Source organism: Diachasma alloeum, unplaced genomic scaffold (genome assembly GCF_001412515.2).
Source record: "Diachasma alloeum isolate Michigan unplaced genomic scaffold, Dall2.0 Dall_scaffold_00551, whole genome shotgun sequence".
Lineage (NCBI taxonomy): Eukaryota > Metazoa > Arthropoda > Insecta > Hymenoptera > Braconidae > Diachasma > Diachasma alloeum.
In genome coordinates this window covers 62,610-83,579 of record NW_021680683.1, presented here as the reverse complement: position 1 = coordinate 83,579, position 20,970 = coordinate 62,610, and the positions used below count along the sequence as shown (strand labels likewise).

General features: G+C 34.2%; 1 protein-coding gene across 1 annotated transcript in view; it reads left to right on the top strand.

The window, feature by feature from the left end:
- Positions 1–17,325, top strand: part of LOC107043180 (peptidyl-alpha-hydroxyglycine alpha-amidating lyase 2) — a 62,087-nt gene extending 44,762 nt beyond the window's left edge. The window contains exons 5-7 of the mRNA XM_015264544.1: positions 862–1,059; positions 1,208–1,320; positions 13,171–17,325. Coding sequence (XP_015120030.1) covers positions 862–1,059; positions 1,208–1,320; positions 13,171–13,317 — 458 coding nt within the window. The 3' untranslated portion in view covers positions 13,318–17,325. The remainder of the gene's footprint in view (positions 1–861; positions 1,060–1,207; positions 1,321–13,170) is intronic.
- Positions 17,326–20,970: the final 3,645 nt, after the last annotated feature.

Here is a 20,970-nt window from a genome sequence, read left to right as displayed (position 1 = left end):
GGAAACAAGATGCAACGAAGTAGACTCTTTTCATGTGGACGTCCACATTAATAGACGACAATTGCAATAGAATTGTTTATTCCGGCTTTTTATTAATAAGTTATAATATTAATCGAAACATTACAAATCTGTCCCACAACACACCCTCTTGGAAGAATCCATATCTTTCCTTTCATTTGGGATGAATAGAATACTAATTAGTCCACTAATTGACTCTCTAATTGCCGACAACTTAACAGTAAATTGATGTCGAATCAATTGATAATATTATTAGAAATTTAGAGTCAACTTTTATGCAACTAATTGACATTGAATGGTGTGATAATATTGAAATAGAAATCGTCAACATTATCCCTTATTTTGTCGATAAATTGACGGCAAATTTCATCTGAAGAGTTGCGCACATTCAAGTTCGACAATGTACCGTCAATTTTTGCTACTAATTTGCAGTATGTATTTCCGATAACCTGATGATAACTTTTCTGGGTTATCATCTCCATTTGGGATTAAATTGTCGTCATATTGACAGCAATCCCTCAGCCATTTTGAGGATAATAGTATCCAAGAATTGCTGGTAAATTTTAACTCATCGGACAATTTTGTTTACTGGGAAGTTGTGCTAGAAATGACATTTTTTGCTCGCACAGAGAATAGAATTTTTTAAAGCTACTAAATCTATTTTTGTGAAAGAAATGTTCAATCTCGGTGCATTCTTTGCATGTTTTGCCCAAAAAAATCCGTTTTTAATCATTTAAAAAAAACTATTTTTTTGGCATAAGTAAGACTTGTTTGAGAACTCCGTCGTTTTTTTCTCAGTGTATAATTACCATCATTACCTTTAATTTCCATGTTTTTTCGTAGAATTTGTCGCGCTCCGAGTGCCGCATGCTCTGGCAATTCTCGAGCAAGGAGACGTCTGTGTTGCTGATCGTGAGAACATGAGAGTAATTTGCCTGAATATTGGTCTTCGTATGGGTAGCAACAATGACGAGAAACGCGGACCACCCCTAACGCTACATCAGCCAGACCTCGGCAGGGTTTTCGCTATTGCTGCGCATGGTAACGTTTGATTCTCCTCCGTTTTCAAGCGAATTATTAAGCATTTACTGCCGAAAATATTATCGTAGTTTTTACCCATAAAAACTATATTGCAAATGGAGTCCGTTGCATGTTTTTGTCATTTTTATGGTTATTTCTTCTTTTGTAGGTAATACACTTTATGCTGTTAATGGGCCCACATCGCCTATGATACCAGTCAGGGGATTTATCATGGATCCCAATAGTGAGACAATATTTGGACATTGGGCACCAGCTACTCAGGTAAATTGTATTCAGGGAAGAGCTAAAAAAGAAAAATTCTTGGTTTTAATTGTTCTCATTTTATCAATTGCATTAATTTAAATCCAACTAATCGGAAATGAGTGGAACAATTCTCGATATATTGCGAAAAAAACTCAGTATACAACGTTCATGTTATTCTTGAAAAAGGATTGAGTTTTTGAGGTTCCCACACTGAGAAAAAAAAATTTTAATGTTTGCAACTCCCAGGCATCTCAACTGAGGTGACCCAAGAAAGGTCTCATGTTTTAAAATATTCTTGTACTCAAGTATGATTTTATTGCAAATGAACGCACTCAAATCGCGTAGAAGAATCGTCAATCTTTTAGTATTCATTGTTCCCATGATTTTGTTACGCATTTTCAACGTTTCGATATATGTAATATATTCACGATATAAGGTGGAGCGATAGTGATAAATGAGAATTTATTGGAATTTCGTGAAGCGCAAACATTCTGAGATTTAAGCCATTGAAAAAAATTTACTTCTCTCAAGTAAATATGGTCAACATATTAGGAAATTTTCCTCAGTACATTAACTCTGGTGGAAATGTCTTCTTGATTCTTTTTGAAATCCACAAAAAAGTAATCGGGAATGGTGGTGGTATTGCCGATGACCCATAATTAACTTTCCGACCCTAAGGGAAGAAGTTATTGTAATTACCCTGAAAATCAAAAGTGGAATTTTCATGATTTGGCGACATTTCATGACCCCTAAAATCATACTGACACGTTTTTAGAAATACGTTTGTGTGCGTGTGTGTGTGTATGTGTGTGTATGTGGTGAAAATTTTGTCCAACGATATCTACTGAACAAATGAAGCAATTTGATTAACTTTTTTTTCAATCAATGTGTTTTCATGTAACTTAGAAGTGATTAGTTTATGAAGCCGATCGCCTCAGCGGTTTTTTACTAATTCACAAAAAATGTGTGAAAATATTTGAAAAAATTAGTTTTATTTGAAAATTCAACAATTTTACCGCAGATGACGATGGTATTTGATTTTTTTTATACGATCAAAGCATCTACATGTTATTAACTTCCGAATCCTAATGGAGGAAGTTGGTATAATTAACCCGAAAATCTAAAGTGGAATTTCCATGATTTGTAGACATTTCATGATTCCTAGAATCATTGGATTAGATTAGAATCATTCGATTTTGATTGGATACTGAGCCAAATCATCTCAACCATTTTCGCGTTACCGTGAGGGCGGCAGTTCTCAGACAGTTAAGGGTAACTCGACCATCAATAACCGATTCTTCGTTTTTTTTTCTCGTCAAATATGAAGTTTGCGGTTTCCATAGTCATTTTTGATGTTTTTGGGACAAGAACACGTTTGATTTTTATTAAAAAACTTCGGAATTCGATGAATATTTGTTAAAACAAAAGACAGCTCCCCGGATTCAGTTCTCGGACGCCAAAAATTGACCCACTTCAGTTCTCGGACGACATGAATTCAGTTCTCGGACGAAGTGAATGAGAGGGGTTTGGGAGAAGGAAAAATATAGGAAATCAATTGTAAAAAATATTTTTGACAGATCTATTCTCATTCCAATAGCCATAAACTTATTACACACTAAATGATAACCATGAATAACCATTATTATTATGAATTAAGAGTAATTGAGCCAAGAGATTTCATCAGTTTGTGAACGGAATTCTGCAATTGATCCTTAGTGACGGCAAACCCCCTATCAGCCATATAACAAATCCATTCTACCAGTTTCTTCTCATAAAATTCTCCCACAATACACTTAGGGCCAGGTCTGTTGATCCCAGCTTTTGTCTTATTGCCATTTGCCTTGTAGTATCTGTTGACTTAGGGATATTATATTCTTTGCTGACTGATCCCAAAGATTTTCCTGTTCTGATCGCCGTCAGAGCACTTTCTAACTGCTCAAAAGTATACTCTGGTGGTTTTGATTTTCTAGGTCGCGAAAGCGTCGCAGGGCTGAAAGAGTCGAAGAATGGATGATTTTTTTTTGTTATTATTCTTGGGAATCATTATTTTTTTTCAAAAACGTGAGAAGAATGTCTCCATGAGAATAAGAGCACTGACAGGGATGAACGCCTGTATGAATAAATTTAATGAAAAAATTTAGCGCTTTCTCTGAGATTTTTTTTTCAGCAAATTTTAGCAACAAAAACGAATACAAATTTAGCAGAAAAAAATTCTAATATTTACACCCATGAATTTCATTAAACATCTCAAAATCTATTTACTTTTTTCAAACCGAATCTCTTGAACAAATGAAACGGTAAAATTAGATAAAATTCTATATAAATGGTCCAAAAANATTTTAGCAACAAAAACGAATACAAATTTAGCAGAAAAAAATTCTAATATTTACACCCATGAATTTCATTAAACATCTCAAAATCTATTTACTTTTTTCAAACCGAATCTCTTGAACAAATGAAACGGTAAAATTAGATAAAATTCTATATAAATGGTCCAAAAAACGAATAGAATTTTCCAATAGAATTCTAATGGAACTCCAAGAGAATTCTCATAGAATTCCACTAGAAATGCAATAGAATTTCTCAGAGAAAGTGCTAAGTTTTTCTGTCAAATTTCTTCATGCGTGCGATTGAGATTAAGCACATGGATAAACACGTCCGTGAACTGAACCCACCTCGCCTTTGGTGGATTCAGATCTCGGACCCTCAATTTCTCCAATAATTTATTAATTTTTTTAAACTGTCCACATCTATTTTTATTCGAAAATTAACCTTCAACTCATAAAAACCGATTATAAACAATTTTTCACTTATATTTTGTTGTTAGATCCTTAAGAAGCACAGATGGATTTTACCGTCCGTACACTACATAATACTCCACAGACCCCCCTACTGTGTGAACCCTCGAATAAATATAAGTGTAATAATTCTGTACACTTAGTGAAATATTAATAAATATTGCAATTTGGGGAGAATTTATTCTACTTTTGGAGAGAATAACTGAAAATGGCCGTCGAGCACTATGGATATATGCAATTAATTTGAAATTCAATCGTAAGAGTGCTCTGCGTCCGAGATCTGAATACCGTGCGAGAACTGCCGTCCTCACGGTATCCGAATGGAAATTTCTAAATATGATTTTTTTTATAACTAGGCGGGACGCGCGCTTTGTCGCGCTAGCCCGGTTGCATGAGGTCAATATGTCATTTTTTTAAATTCTCATTCCCATGAAGTTTCTGTTGGATAATATCAACTATCCTGTGAACTGTTATATGAATAGTTTCATTCACTTAACCGATAGTTATATAAAAATTCAAATCAAGTTGAATTTACCATAAACATTATGAAATTTAATTGTTGAACTAAAAACTCACATATGTTAATAAAAATTTGGTTCAATCCAATAATTCAGGGGTAATTTTCACGGTAATTTAATATATTTTCACCTGTACATAAAATATCTCTACAGATTTGAACAAAAACCGAGCAAAACTTGTCATTAACAGGAAAACCATAAAAATGTTCAAAAATGACATTCTAAAATCGCTACATTATCGCGGAGAACAATTGATTTGGTGGATGGAATAGATGATGGAATAGATGGCGTATCAAATTGAAAATCTCGATGGGACCTTCAAATTGATGCATGATTTCAGTGATAGGCATATCAATCAACCATAATTATCGTTAAATTGTGAAGTTGTCAATTTTTAACATAAATCTGGAAAATTTTCAATAAGTCACCATCAATTTGTACATTTAAATTTCAAAATATTCTATCAACCAATAATTTAGGTAGGAAGACGATTATTTGGATAATCGAAAATCAATTACTTAAAGTTAGAATTAGCTGGTTAACTAAAAAATTACATTTCAGTATTATCAAATATATTATTCATCATCAATCGAAAAATTTAGCTAATAAATTCTATAATATTTTTAATTTGTTAAATACAGTTGAACTTTGAACAATATAAGGAGATAATCCTTTTTAATATTTTCAAAAACTAATATTATTGCCTATCCCTGCATGATTTATCCCCACAGGTCATATGTACAGCCTCGACAAATGGAAAAACTTTAATTTATTGCGCGTGACATAACGTAAAAAGTGGAGAATATTTGCTATAACTGGATGAAAATTGCATTGAATCACAATTACCGTGCACAATTTCGAAGAATAGTAAATGCTCTTCAAAATAATATATAGATATCCCCGCCTATTCGACTTGGGTGCATCAAAAAATTCAACCAAAATTAATTTTTCAAGTGAAAAATGTTCTGAAATTCTCATAAGTGGATGAAAAATTGACAAAAAAACGATATATTAACTTGAAATATGGGACAAAGTTTCCTCTTTTCACCAAAATATTCAAGTTAGATTGGACCTAGCATTGAGGTACTAACATACCATCATTTGACAGAAAAATGATTCAATTCCATCGATTCATTAGTGAACAATTGAAGGAAAACTTTTTTACATATACACATACAGACGCAGTCTAAAAATGACATTTTCGGACTTCCGGAGTCATAACCCAATAAGAAACAGGTTGTCTATAAGATGACGCCGTGGTATCTTTAAAAGTTGTGGATATCTTATGAGTCTGACTGTAAAGTCACCGCCGCGTATACCTGGAAGATATCCAATGTCCGCTTTAGCGTACTTTTTCAGCAAGTATATAAACTGTCTCTACGACACTCTAAAGGATAACAAAAATTCGTCTAACTTCCGACTAATTGTAGACGGCTTAAAGATATCCGTCTGTTATTAGTTCGCCAAACGATTTGTAAATTGGAAGACCATGAAGATGTCTTCAGGGCCTCTATTCAACAAAAATTTTTAGACATCTAGTTGTTGCCAACTATCCCGGAATCGATTTGGTGTCTAAAAGTTGCGACATCAGCAATTTTTATAGTTGTCCATTAGTTACGTTGTAGGGATATCTTGTAGTATGACAGGGACAAGGGTGATTATAAATATATTGTTCATCTTCGTTAATTATGTATCAAAAAAATATTTTATTAAATGATTTTTCATTTTACAAATTGCCAAAAATACATATTTTATTTTAAAAAATGAAATTTTTCCTTCCATGAATTAAAAAAGTGAATGAAATAGAAAAAACTTAGTCCTTTTGCTAGGAATTTCTATTAGAGATCAATGAGAATGCGAATCAAATTTTATTCATAATTCTCTCTTCTTAGCTTTTTTTAGCATTTAGCTCTTTTAATTGAACATCTCTCTCTAGTTCTATGAACAATTCAAGACTAAGAGAATCTCATAAGCTCCGCTGTTTCTTCTCAGTTATTTGAGTTCACGTTTCTTACTATTCTAATACTAAATATCCGAAATAAGAATTCCACGATTTTGTCTAATAAATAGAATAACTTTACGAAATCATGAACGATAATTTTCTATTAGATGAACGTGTATTTAAAGACCACGAGATTATTTTTGTAATCATTCTGTCTTTCCACTTTGAGCAATTTTTCCATTTTCTTTTTTGAGTATTACTAATAAATTTAATCATCGTATGCATTTGATAATAGTAATATTTTTGCATAATGCGTAATATTCATTCTAATTCTTACTAGCGTCGTTCATTGAGACACTGAAAAATAACAAAAAAATAATTACTCGACAGAATCAATTGCTCTCCCGTTATTAGTCCTAATTTAAACTAATCTGCAAGATGAACCCGTAATTTATTAATTTTTAAAATGATACATGCACATTAAGTCAACTTACGATTTCATAATCTGTATTGGGCGGTATTATTGTTTTCATTTGTCATTTCGTCCTTATTTCTCATTTTCAGACATGAATGACATCCTCTTCAATTTTTCTGAAGAGGCAAAACAATACATAAATACATTGTCGTCAAATTGGAGAAAAAGAAATACTTCTTCTCCTAACCCCCCCCCCCTTCTAATTTTCATGCTGTTCGCCAGGTCTTCTCACTCGTCTCCTACGTCGAATGGCTCCTCCTCTTCTTGCTGCCCGAATTCTGTCACCATAGCAACGGAGCCATTCAGCAACTCGTCCTCGAGATTTGGTATCCTTATTTCATGACGGTTTACTACATCTTCAGCTACCTACCTTTGGGGGACACGTGCGTCTTGTGGGAGCTCGTTTCTGACGTTATCGCGTGGAGTAGATAAATCGGGTACATGAAGATGTTGTCGATCTGGGTTACGTGACGCTGGGAACTGGAGTGTAGGATGGCTTCTCAGATCATTATTGACCGGATTGTGAACAGTCCTTTTATTCGACTGGATATCCGTTAGTACTTGTCCCTGATTTAGTCGAGCGTCTGTAATTTCATCGCTCGAAGGGCCACTCACTCCAGAATCCGTATCTGATGATTCTCCCTGCTCTTGCTGCCGCTGGAGTAGAATTTGATTGGTCTGCTGGTTGTGGGTTTTCAAGTGATTAGCAGATTGGTTACGGGTTATTCCTTCTGAGGCGTGCAAACTGAGACTGAGTACCTTTGAATTGTGTGGCTGCGAGATCGAAACCAGCGAGCTGCCTGGCACAGCTCTCGAAGGATTGCTTATACTGGTAGCTGATTCGTCTATTGGGGTTACCTGGTGTTGTGGTGTATTAACTCCAGTACTCATCATTCGCGCCGTTGGATTAAATTGTCCAGAGACTATTGTTGCAGTTGGTCTCTGATATTTTTCTGGAGGAGTCCGCAGAGTCGCTGACGACTCTGATTGGATTGAAGTCGTTGATTGTTGCACTGTGGGAGTAGCTCTCTGTGCTACTAGCACTGGTGGATGATGGCCCCCGTCAGAGGTAGTAGTTTGACTTGTTGAGATAATTTTTGTGGGTGAAACGAGTGATGGGACTGAAGTAAGTGGGACACTGCCAGAAGGAACTTGTTTAAATAATGGCTCTGGATGATTGTCTCCAACAGCACTTGGAGTCGATTGTGTCACAAATGTAGTAGGGTTCTGAGAAACTATAGCTGACGGGACAGAGCATTGAACTTTACGAGTCACAGTCGAATTCATCGATATAGATGTCGAGGAGTCATCAACCAACGGAGACGATCCAGTGACAATTGCAGCGTTGTCGAGGCCCGAATGTTCTACTATTCGACCCTGAGTCTTAAGACCCTGTCGTTGTTGTAGATTTCTCAGAGCTTCTTGTTGAAATCGTTCCAACTCTGTCTTGCTTGCTCTCTGTCCTTGTTATTAAGTTGAGTATCATCTGTATTATCCATTTCTTATAGAATCAGCGATCCGTCATCCATTTGAAGGCAGGATGTCCCTCTAAAAATCTCTCCATCAGCATTCTGAACCATTTGCGATTGGACAAAGCACTCGAAACTTGATTCATGAATCAACAAGGGTTCACCTTCAGGTCTCTGAGGCCCTGCATCCTCTCTTGGCGGTTCAGGTATTCGGATACTGACTATATCTGAGATGAATAAAACAATGCAATTATTTTATTTGTACATGTAAAACTGATTTAGAGACTGAGCTTGCTATGTTCACCTGCGTTATTAATGATCTTTTGTCGGACTTGGGATTTGTTCTTGTTCTTACCCATGGTGTGAGAAATAATTTGGAGACTCTTGGTGGACCTCTTTACTATTTTTCCTTCTTATTGTCGAGAGAACTGTGGGCAGAGATCTATTTGTGCTGTTATTGATCCCGCCTACGCAGAATCACATCATTACCTACTTTAATTGAAATTTCAATTGAATATGAAAATTCAATATATCAATTGTGAAGTGATGTCAAGAAATGAGGCTAAAAATTTAAGTTCGCATTATTTCGAGCTATACTCTAGAAACTAATAAGTTTGAGTCAAAATGTCAATGACTTTCTACGTGACTAGAAGCTCACTCGGAGCTCATCGCCCTGAAGATGCAGACTGCAATGTTTGCGAAACGTCGGCGCAACGCTGAATCCAAACGCGGCATCCATCCGGAAGCCAAAGATTTCATTAGCATAAGCATTCCTAGTTATACACTGCTCTGGATCACAGAGGATGCGAATAGCACAATGGAGAGCCATGAAATTGACATACATATTCCGAGGTAATACGAAGCGTAGAAAGACTGGACCAATATAAAGGAGAAATAATCGACATTCTGTTGCTTTCCAACTCGAGTAATCACCAAGATTTCTCGGTTTCCGCGAAAATTCCCTTGGTGTTGCAGATGCCAAGTTAACGTATAGGTCATTGATATAATTGAATCCTCCCGGTTGCGTTAACCAATATGTCATATATATACCAAGGAGTCTTTTTACCACACCTAGCAATACTAAATGCATGTAATCTAGTGGTAGCTGTTTAATCATATCAAAACCATGACGTTCGAGAGGTGAAAAAGTATGTAAAAACGTAGTAGGTAAATCCTTCCTAAAGTTCTCATCAGTTCTTAGTTCAGAGTCAAGATGGAGGAATAATCGATAATTCATGACAGGTTGGATACATTTTCCACATCGGCTATTATGTGCTGGAAAGCAACTGATAAAATTTCGTGCAGGTGTATCCGCCAGAAAAGCCCTGATTCTGAGAAAATGTCGACGATTGTTGAACAGCAATCCTTCTGTTTTTAATCGCATGTATTCTACCATGAACATACTCAAGTACTCATCGGCGGAAGGTGGTTTACCGGTGTCATGATAGGCAGCAATAAAAAATGGCTCAACCACTGATGGGTTCACTAAGTTTCCTAGAATCGGCCAAAGCTCGCTTTCACTACTATTTGAAATATTTAATCCATCTACATTGACGTCAATATAAATAATCGTAGGTACAGTTGAAGGCTCGAGAAAGATTAATTTTTCTGCTAAACTCCTTTCAAGACCATAGTAAACGAATTTACCCATACCCATACGAAATACGACGTTTGATGTTGGGGTGCCAAGAAGTGTTTTCGCTGACAGTGGTAAACTAGTGTTACCACTTTGGTGTAAGCCATGCAACAACTCTGTTACATCATGAGGAATTTTACGTCTCAAGGACCAGTTCCGTAGAAATTCTCTCAAGTTACATTCACGATTCAATATATTCAAATTAAGATTCAAGGAATCCACGTGATTAACGAATTCTTGAGGCTCCATAGGTGGAGTCATGTTTTGATTGAGTCGAATTTCATCACCACCATTAATTTGATCAGCATCCTCGCTAGGAAACAATGAATCTACGAAGTTGATAATTTGGATATGCTCGGGGGATGAAACAGATGAAATGATACTTTGGTTGAAGAGATTTCCATCATCATTGCAGTTTTCATTGAGATGGTCGTTAGGAATGAGGTTATTCTCGATACCCACAGTTCTATTGTTCTGAATAGAATCTTTTCTTGACTGAATGTCGTGTAAATTCAAACTGATCAACGTTGAATGGAAACTATTTGCTATGCGCCTTCTTTGTTGGCGACGTGATAAACACGAGAATGCTTTACGCGGAGGACGTTGCTTTGTACCAAAAATTCATTATTTCCAATGGAAATTTCTCAATGCCCATATGAATACCCGCGACTCCTTATAATTATGTCTAAATTCACCAAGATAGTGCTGGTTAGAAAGACATTACCTGAACTGCGTTGTGTTTGTTTACCTCACTGATTGGCAGCCTGTTGCATCGCCTCTGATACCAAAGAATGACTGTTAAGAAATCGAGAAAATTATTGAAACTCATAGAATTCATGGAGGACAAATATACATACCTTCATATAATGATCAATATCGTAATGAGTATCACAAAATATTTATTAATTAACTCCTTATTCACGCACTGACTGTTTGAGGTGACGTCCATGATGTTCGACAACGGAATGACGTGTTCTACTCGGTCTCGCCAAAACAGCCAGCCGGGAACTCGCATTATTCCACCCAGACTCTGCGAGTTGTCTGTTAGCATGCCGAAAAGCCAACCTCTGGCATCCAGTAGTTGACTTTAAAAGAATGTCTTGTAGAGATCTTTATTCTTACTCAAAAGTGCTCAAAAATATCTTCACACTTAGACAACCGTTAATCAACCTTTTGCTATCCGAAAGACTGAATAAAATATGTGGGTCGGTCGTCTCACGTAAGTCTATACGGACTCTGCGAGTTGTCTGTTACTATGACTTTTGGGTATACTAACAGACAACTCGCAGAGTCTGTATGGACTCACGTGAGACGACCAACATATTTTATGCAGTCTTTCGGATAGTAAAAGGTTGACTACCGGTTGTCTAAGGGTGAAGATATTTTTTAGCGTTTTTGAGTAAGAATGAAGATCTTTACAGGCTATTAAAAAGTCAACTTATACTGTCCACATAGAAAATTTGAGAGTGACTGAAATGATGACACCGTCTAAATATCGTGTAGATATCCAATGTCCCCTTTCCGTAAATATTTAGACAGCATCGGTTAAAGTCATCTGGACCTCACCTTTTAGGTAATTTTAATCGATTTTTGTCTTAATAGTTACGGAAAAGGGACATTGGACATCTATATGATATCTATACAGTGTAATTTCAAAAGCGCTCAAAAATATCTCCGCATTCGTACAACCGTTAATCAATCTTTTTGTATCGAAAAGATTGAATAAATTAATTGGAAGATTTGCAGTGCGTCGCATATGAAAAAAAAATACAACGGAAAATCTTAAAATATCCCAAAAAATTCTGTTAGAAATTATATTAGTTTTTTGGTTATTGAATGGAAGAAAAAGTGGGAGCTTTTCTGTCCCTCTTTCTAGATAGGAATATTTAATATAAAATTGTTTATAGAAGAAATCAATCTCGGGCTTTTTTTATACGAATTCTCTATCATAAATTCTCCAGATTTTTCTTTCATATTTTGATTTAAAATGAAAATTAATTGGGCTCCCCCATAAATAAATGATTCATATAGACGGTAGTAATTGATTGTGGCAAAATTAACTTATTCCAAAGAAAATAGGAATAGAATGACTTCTAACAGTTGATCGAGAGAAACGAACACTAGGCAAAGCTATTTAGAGGCAAAATCATTAATTATCCAGTTTGAGTCGCAGTAACGATTATTTATGGACATCCTTGATTCTGTCAATTAACAGACATTAAAGTAACGATATTTAAGTTTGTCAAATAGTTAACCAAGTGGCGATTGCAAACCATCATCTGAAAGAAGCATTCAAAGAGTCAACTCATTCTTGTTGACTTTAGAATGGAATAAATTTAACTCTTCCAGTCAGCTTCTCGCGGATTTCGCTACCACCTACAGAACATTCTTTGCAGATGTCCGCTAAATATCTTCTAGATAGTAACTTGACGGTAACGCAGAGGTGTTGACTTCCTGAAAAATATTTGCAGTCGCAAGTATTCATGTTATCTTTTAGATGCCTTTTCGAAAGAGACATCTAGATAACAGTAAAGCGACACCTTCACGATGTACCGTGGACATTATTTCTATCTGGGAATGGAACGACACTAACATAAAAAATCCAAAACTTAAATTTTAATGATTACAAATTGTCCATTCAGAAGCAAAAAATAAAGCTTTTTCTACGAAAACATCTTCAAAATTGAGAAAGTATGAATGAGTGAAAATGATTTTCATATTTTGCTGCTCGAATTTTTTATAACTAGCGATTCATGAACTATTACTGTATCTAACAAAACAACGAGAATCGGACTCGGAGTAGAGTTGGGAATATGATCAGCATCGTTGATGAATATAACGAATTTATTACCGTCACATGACGGTCATGTGATATCATGCTGTATAAGTTTCGAGCCTCTACGACATACTAGACCAATCAGTTTCACATGAAATTTATGATATTATAATATCTAAACTATAGTTTCGATGGCATTAAGTAATTTGAGGTATGCTTAATTTATATTTGTGACTCTTTTCATTCATTTTCAGACATTTATGCAGCCTCACGCAATGGCAATATCACCAAACGGCACAGAACTCTACGTTACCGAAATTGGACCCAACAGAATGTGGAAATTCCACCTCGTTAGTGATCCATCACGCCAAATAGACCCTCAAACTCTCATGAAAATTTAAACCAATAAAAAAAAACTCATTAAAAAGATAACACCAGAAAATTCAGAAATACCACGACTACAAGTAACACATCTGACGACTCAGGAAAAATATTCATTGCATGTAATTCACAGATGCTAATTCGAACTTAAATTCAGGCTTCCAAAATATATATCAACCATGTACGAAAGTATTCAGTGAATTATTCCATAGATTCTAATCTACGAAACTGAAAAAACAAAAACAAGAATTAAAAAAATTAATGAACAATCACGAATAACAAATGAAATTACATTTTTAATGTCAAGAAAATCTATATAGATGCATTGCTTAATGATTAGGCCCTAATCTGATGTATACGAAATACAAGAGAGAGAAAATAATAGAACTATTCAATGCTAAAATTAATGTAAATCAATACAAACAGTGAAACAAATTCAATGATTCAGACTTGATGCAAGAGAACGTCTCAAACGCCATCAGCAAAACATATCGATGATTAGATCAGAACCGATCAGAGATGAGGGACAGGGTTGCGTCAATTTGATTATTAATGGAAATATCTTGTCCCAATCAAAAAAAAAAAAAATTAAAGGAAAAATGTATACTTCGAATTTCTTAAAAAAATCCAATTCTTCATATAATTTTCTTTGATTTTTTTATGTCTACTTTATCAAAATTGAGGGGTAGAAGAACCTGCAAAGAAGTGATCATTTCCACCTTTGAATATAAAGAGTTAGGATAAGATAAATTGGGATTTCACCGCAAAGTCATACAAAACAAAAAAAACTTGCAGGGAAAATCACAAAACTGAATAGAAGCACCCATAAAAATGAAGATTTCGAAGAAAATTATACACTAAAAGACAGAAAAATCCTAAGTTAATGGGCATTATCAAATCGCTTCTGAAATCACAATTCCGGTTCTTCTGACACAATTTTACAGAATATAAACAGCAAAAGACTGTACTGGTATCGTTGTTTATTGTTCTGTAAACCTCGCAAAAAAGATTATTCTGCTGTTGATTTTTCAACTTATTCTGATATTATTTATTTGAAATTGTAACGAGCGAATACAACGTACACGCACACTTATCGCACACGAGTCAGTCGCGTGGCCACATTTTTTTTCAATCTACATATGTTCAGTATCCAATGATATGAATGGAGGATTGAACAGGATGAAAATTGAAAAAAAGACACGCGCGGGTTAACGCACAGAAGACATAAACGTATATTTTAAATTATTTTTTTAGACATGATTGAAGGCACTAATGAAGCAACACTCAATAATAAATATTTAGGTGTCACTGGTGATCATCAAATTATCCACAAAGAATGGTGCTATGAACGTGTCTAGAATATTAAAATTTTGTTTAATTTATGATAAAAACGCCAACAAAAATTGAACAAAATTCTGATGACATAATAATAATAATTTAGGTAAGCAGTAATGATTAATCAACTATTGACCATCCAATTCAAGGATTAGATTTTCGGTGGATATTAATATGAAAATAATAATAATTAAAGAAATAAACAAAATTTTCAGACAACATTGCCGATAAAAAAAAGTGACGACTGGTACTGAATTTCGAATTGAGTGTCTGAAGTTTCTCATAGGTTCGAATTTGTTGCCAACCCGAAGTTCTAGATCTACTTGGAAGGAATCAAATAACGAAACATCTCGAATAACTTTTTCCTAAAGTTTTGTTTACTTACAGAATATTCAGATCTTCCATTATACAAATTGTGAGTAAAAATGTTGATTCATTTTCGGTTAATAAGGAAACCGAAAAAATGATTATAAATCAAATCATTAATAACATCATATCATATCATTAATCATTTATAATCATTTTTTTGGAATGATTATAAATTTTAGAAGATGAAATATTATCTTTGGGTGAAGATTTGAAAATTAAACCGTTGTTCGACATTACATTCACAGAAGAAAGATTATCAATTGTTAAAGCAAATTATCATTCATTTGCGAAAATAAAAATTTTAATTTAGGGGATTAATTGAAAGTTTTGTGTTACGTGCTTCTGGAGAAACATTAAAATTACAGAAACGAGTGCCTTGGAACGCCTGCGAAAAAAAGTGAAAATTGGTGGAAATTAACAACTTTTTCGATATTCAATATTACAAATGGTTCATTCGACATTTTTCAGAAGCCCGTGATATAAACACAGTTTTTGGAAATTTTTAGGCTCATTTGGAAAACGTGAAGCATTCAAAGCAAAATATGACTAAAAATTGGATTAAATTTCTCATTACAAATGGCAATAATTCAGGAAATATTACAATCATCACTAGAAAGTTCAAAAATTTTTGATGAATTGACAATTATATTGAACGAAACTCAAAACAACTTGAAAACTAATAAATCTAATAAATCAGAGTCTACTAGGTTTCTTAAAAAGGAAACGTACTGAAATTAAAATGGATCCACAATTTTCAAATTCAGACACTAAAATGAACAAAATAAATTATGACCGAATTACTCTCTCAAACAGATAATTAAATTATAGAACAGACAAATTATTTCAGAGAATTCTTCAATTTCAAACGAATCCTTTGATCCGTAGGGAATCGATGATTAATGAGGCATAGTAATTTTCGATGATAAATTAATAGCAAACGCAAAAATATTATAATATAAAAATAAATATAAAAAAATCCTCTGACGCGTTTTGAAAGCAGAAGTACAGAATATTAATGATATTCATGGCATACTCAACTAAACTCTAGTTCACAGTCATAATTGGATTTTTAAAGATTATAATGAGCAAATATTATAGTTAAATTGCTGATTTCGACAAGGAAGTACATGTTTAGACGAAACAAATTATGGAATTTTGCATTCCCAGAAACTTCAACTCCTCAGCCATATACGCTCATCCAAGCGATTTTAATATGAAGTCAAATTAATAAAAATTAATAATTAATAATTAATAAAAATTAATAAAAACCTTCAATTTTGGATGACCGTATATGGCTGAGGAGTTGGAGTTTCTAGGAAAATAATTACGAACGGTTAAATAAATTTACGTGGAATTTTACATTATAAAGTGAAAAAATTATTTCAATAAAAATTCCGCTCAATTTTTGGTCTTCATTGCACTTTGAGCTCAGGTAAATCACTTGAATGTCTGTGGGCAATAATCAGAAGTAATAATGAAAGAACAATAACCCTGGATGACTTTTGAAAAAATCTCTCGTAGTTTTCCGCAAAAACGTACGGGCGCTCAGTTGTACTGAATTTCACATAATTGTATTGCAAAAAAATGAAAGTTGAAAGTTTAGTAAACCCGGGAATTCGAATATAGAATAATATTAAAATTTCATATTTTCAGAAAAACAATGCAAGTTTAGGTGATTGTTTGTGAAATTTCATGTTGAAATTCATGGAATTTTCTGTGATTTTCAATCGCAATGTAAATTTCTAGATATATTCGTGATAAATCATCATATAGAAGTGTCTGAGTATTTGTTATTCACTAACATTTCGGTCGTAATTTAGATGCTCTGCAGACTTGAGACAAATTCAGACCTTTTATTTGAAAATTGTATTGGATACCAGCATCAGTTGTAGTGGGTAAACATTTTCCAAAAAGCAAAAAAAGTTGAAAATTGTATTGAGATTTTTTACATTACTACAAAATAATGGGAATGTATTTGTAAAAAGCGTCGCATACCGTTGGAATTAATGGCATTTGAAGGATTCCTACCAGAAGGAATCTCTGAATTGATTTTCTCCACTTGAATCCGATCTAAATTACTGAAAAATATTATGTTTTCTGCATGATTTGACACTGATAACTTCACAAATCGAACAAATCAACGAAGTGAACAAAACTATTACAAAAATTCAAACCTATCATGTGTCGATTTATATTCGCTATAACACTGTAAAGAATATTTCCTAATTTTGATGCAAGGACATAGCTCGAAAATTTAAAATTTGTTTTTTTTTGTAAACACTCTAAATGCTTAAAAATAAGAAATTTTAAATTACTATTTAATGAAATAAAATTAAAAAAAAATTAATCAGTAATCGAAGAAATTAAAAATGCAAAAATTTTTGTGACAGTGAAATTTTTAACGGAATTTTAGTTATTTCCATCATTGAATCTCAATAATTCTGGTGCATCTAGAAAATAGCTAGGGATCTCCAGGTAATCCACACCGTTGAAAAAAAATTCAAAGTTCATGGACAGTTCAGTAGTAATTTTCACAAGAGCGACATTAAATTCTATTTAGGGAGGAAAAAGTCATGAAATTTGCAATTTGACTGAAATTTCTATGCAAAACCAAAATTTTGAACAGCAGGAAGACGAGAATTTCCTAAAGCACTTCAATTCCAAGAATATATTCATTTGATGATTTAATAAAACTTGCAGTTTCACTTGATTTCTTCATCGAATTGTGAATTTTCATTGACGAAATTCCTTGAAATTTCACTACAGCTGTCATGTGATAACATCACTTGATGACATTTCTGAGAAGTGTATGGAAATTTTAGCCAAGAATTTTTAGCAGTGAGGAGTACGGAAACTTTCCCAAACTGAGTGGTAAATTTTCAGATTAAATTCCTAATTTACATTAGGAATTAAAAATCAATTCACAATTAGCAATTTGAGATTTAGTGAGAAAAATTAATATCAATGCCTTCCAACTTTCTCTAGAAGTTTCTACACGATGGAAATTTTCTACAGTGCAGAATTCGCTTGAGGGCAAAATGAAGCAACATTAGTAACAATAAAAGCAAAACTAACTTCTTCGAACGCTAAATTGGAAACGTTTCAACAATAATTGAAATTTTCATTGAGCTCTCGATTTGGCTTCTTTTGACATCAAAACAATAGCAAAATGTACCAATAACCACAAATAAAAAAATGAATTTTCGAACTCGAGCATGAAATAGCCATAAAACAATAGAAATATGTAAATTATGACCTGGAAAATGAATAAAATTGATTTTTGATCAAATGCATTAGATGTTTAATAACTACCCTGCGACCCGAGCTGCCCATGCGGAGAAGGGTCGCAAGATTTTGAACACATCCTCTGGCATTGTTCTCAATACGACCAACAGCGAGACAAATTATTTAGCAAGTTAAGTGCAAAAAAATATACTCCCCCATACACCACTGATAAATTCACAGCAGCTAATGATTTTGTATATATTGAATTGCTTTGTAATTATTTGAAGGAATGTAATATAAAAGTATAACTTCAACAGTAACCACGTACAGAAACTAAATGTAAACAGGATATCAATTATGCAAAATTTGAGCAATTTCTGAAACTACAATAGTTCAACAACAGTGTAAATAATTTAATTAAAATTTGTGTACTTTAAATAATAAAATTAAAAAAAAAAACTACCCTGCGAATAATGAACCCATTCTAAAAAAAATGACCATTTCAAAAGTTTCATAGGGCAGCATATATAATATAATTGATGCAGGGCCGACAGAAGGTGTGGGGTAACGGTGGTGAAAACGCCATACGGGATTTTGGGGTGTTGGATTTACCTCTCCTCCATTTTCGTTCTTTAGGCCAGTCAAATTACGGTTTGGAAATCAAGGATGATAGAAGAAGGACAAAAACCATGGGATATCATGCGGAAGAATGATGTGAAATACATATTAAGTTTTTGGGATTGTAGCAAACCCGGAAATTGTTTTAAAAAAATCAAAACTGCAAAATTAAGCGTCCACGCGACCTTTTTCGCTTTACGCCGACGAAACCGTGATAGATGGGATGAAAATGTAGGACTTAATTTGTCGAGCATAAAATTTTCTACAAAAAAGTCATTGGCATTTTCGTAATTTCAACCGTCAAGTCGCCAAGCGTGCTCGATGTTGAACTACGAAAAAGCTGATTCGCCGTCAACGCCGAAAAGTCCACTTTAGTTGCAAAATGCAAATAATTTATGAAAAAGTTGATTAAAAACTCTGAACAAAATTAGGATGCATCAGAATGTCTCCAGGAGAGGAAATTTTTTTAAAAACATTTTTGATTTTTCAGGAGTCGCCATTTTTCTCTTTTTTTTTCATTTTTCAACCAAAATTTGCCATAACATAACTTTTGATCCAGTTATCTTATTGGCATAAGAACAAAAGGTGATTTTTTCTCGTTCTTTCCTCTCCATTTTCACTTTTTTGACCTTTTCACTCAACATTCATTTTAACTTATTATTTGTTGATAAACTAAAAAAATTGGTGTTTTTTCAATATATAATCTGACTGGAAAATGTTTTGATCAAGCTCGGTAGCTTTATCCCAAACTTGAGTCATTGGGATCAATCTCGAATTTTTTCATATTTTTCTTGGCATTTGTTAACGTAGATTTTTAGTAGTAGAAGGAAAATTTTTCGATTTTTATCAATTTTTCAATGTCTAAAAATTCTTTGATGTTTTAAAAATTCTTTTGAGATCTTGGAATTTTTTTATATTGTCAATACTTAGTGAGTTATGAATTATTTTAGATTTAGGGAAATATTGTCGTTGTGCGCGCCGCACTCCACACGCTTGATCACCCCATTCTCCACATTCTCCGCGTAGCGGAACTTCGGCAAACGTTTCCTTTGCTAATTTCCTCCAAAAATATGAAAAAACTACAAAAAAAAAATTTGTTAACAATTAATAGTGCACAAACTTAATGGGAGCTTCTGTTTTGCACCTCTGTACTTATAGTGCTAATTTGATGTGAAATTATATTGATGAAAATTGAAGGGTTATTTAGGATTGAAATAACGATTAAACACAGTTTTATTATCGTAAAAGTAATTAAGCTTTATTCAGCAACGTAATGCGACAACGGTCGAGGCACAAGTGGTGCATAGTACGAGTATATCCAAAGAGGATAGACCTAAGTAGNAAAAAAAAAAGTCTATCCGATGCCATTTCCAAAGAGGATAGACCTGAGTAGAGGCCCTGATCGGGGGGTTTGACTGACTCCAAAAATGTTAGTTGGTACCCCACGGGAAAGGCGGCGTCCCAGTCGAATTGTCGGTAAATGTGAGTCGGGTGCGTGAGTAACTCGGCCGTAGCAGTCCCGCTGTCACAAGGACAGGTTCCGAGGGTCACTTTTGTCTTCCATGTACGCAATGTTTACTCTATGTTTTTCAGGTGATTTATTCGCCGACTAGTTAATATTAAGGGATGAAACAAAAACGGTTCAATGGAGAATAAAATTTCCCATCCATCAACCCCCGTTTCATCTCTTAATCTCTCTAATGAAAAAATTATAACTGCGACGAAAGTCGCGGCGCTATGAAAAACCTAATGGTTTCTCGGCGCAGTGACTCCCGACAACTCACCCTCTAATTAAAAAATCGTATCTCTGCTCCTAATTAACATTAAGGAATGAAACCAATGCTGTTCGATGGAGAATTAAATTCCCCACCCAACAATTCCTGTTTCATCCCTTAATCTGTGTAGTAAGAACATTAATATTGCGACGAAAGTCGCGGCGCAATGAAAAACTCAATGGTTTTCTCGGCGCAGTGACTCCCGACAACTCACCCTCTAATTAAAAAATCGTATCTCTGCTCCTAATTAACATTAAGGAATGAAACCAATGCTGTTCGATGGAGAATTAAATTCCCCATCGTTCAACCCCCGCTTCATTCCTTAATGATAATTAGGAGCAGAGATACGAT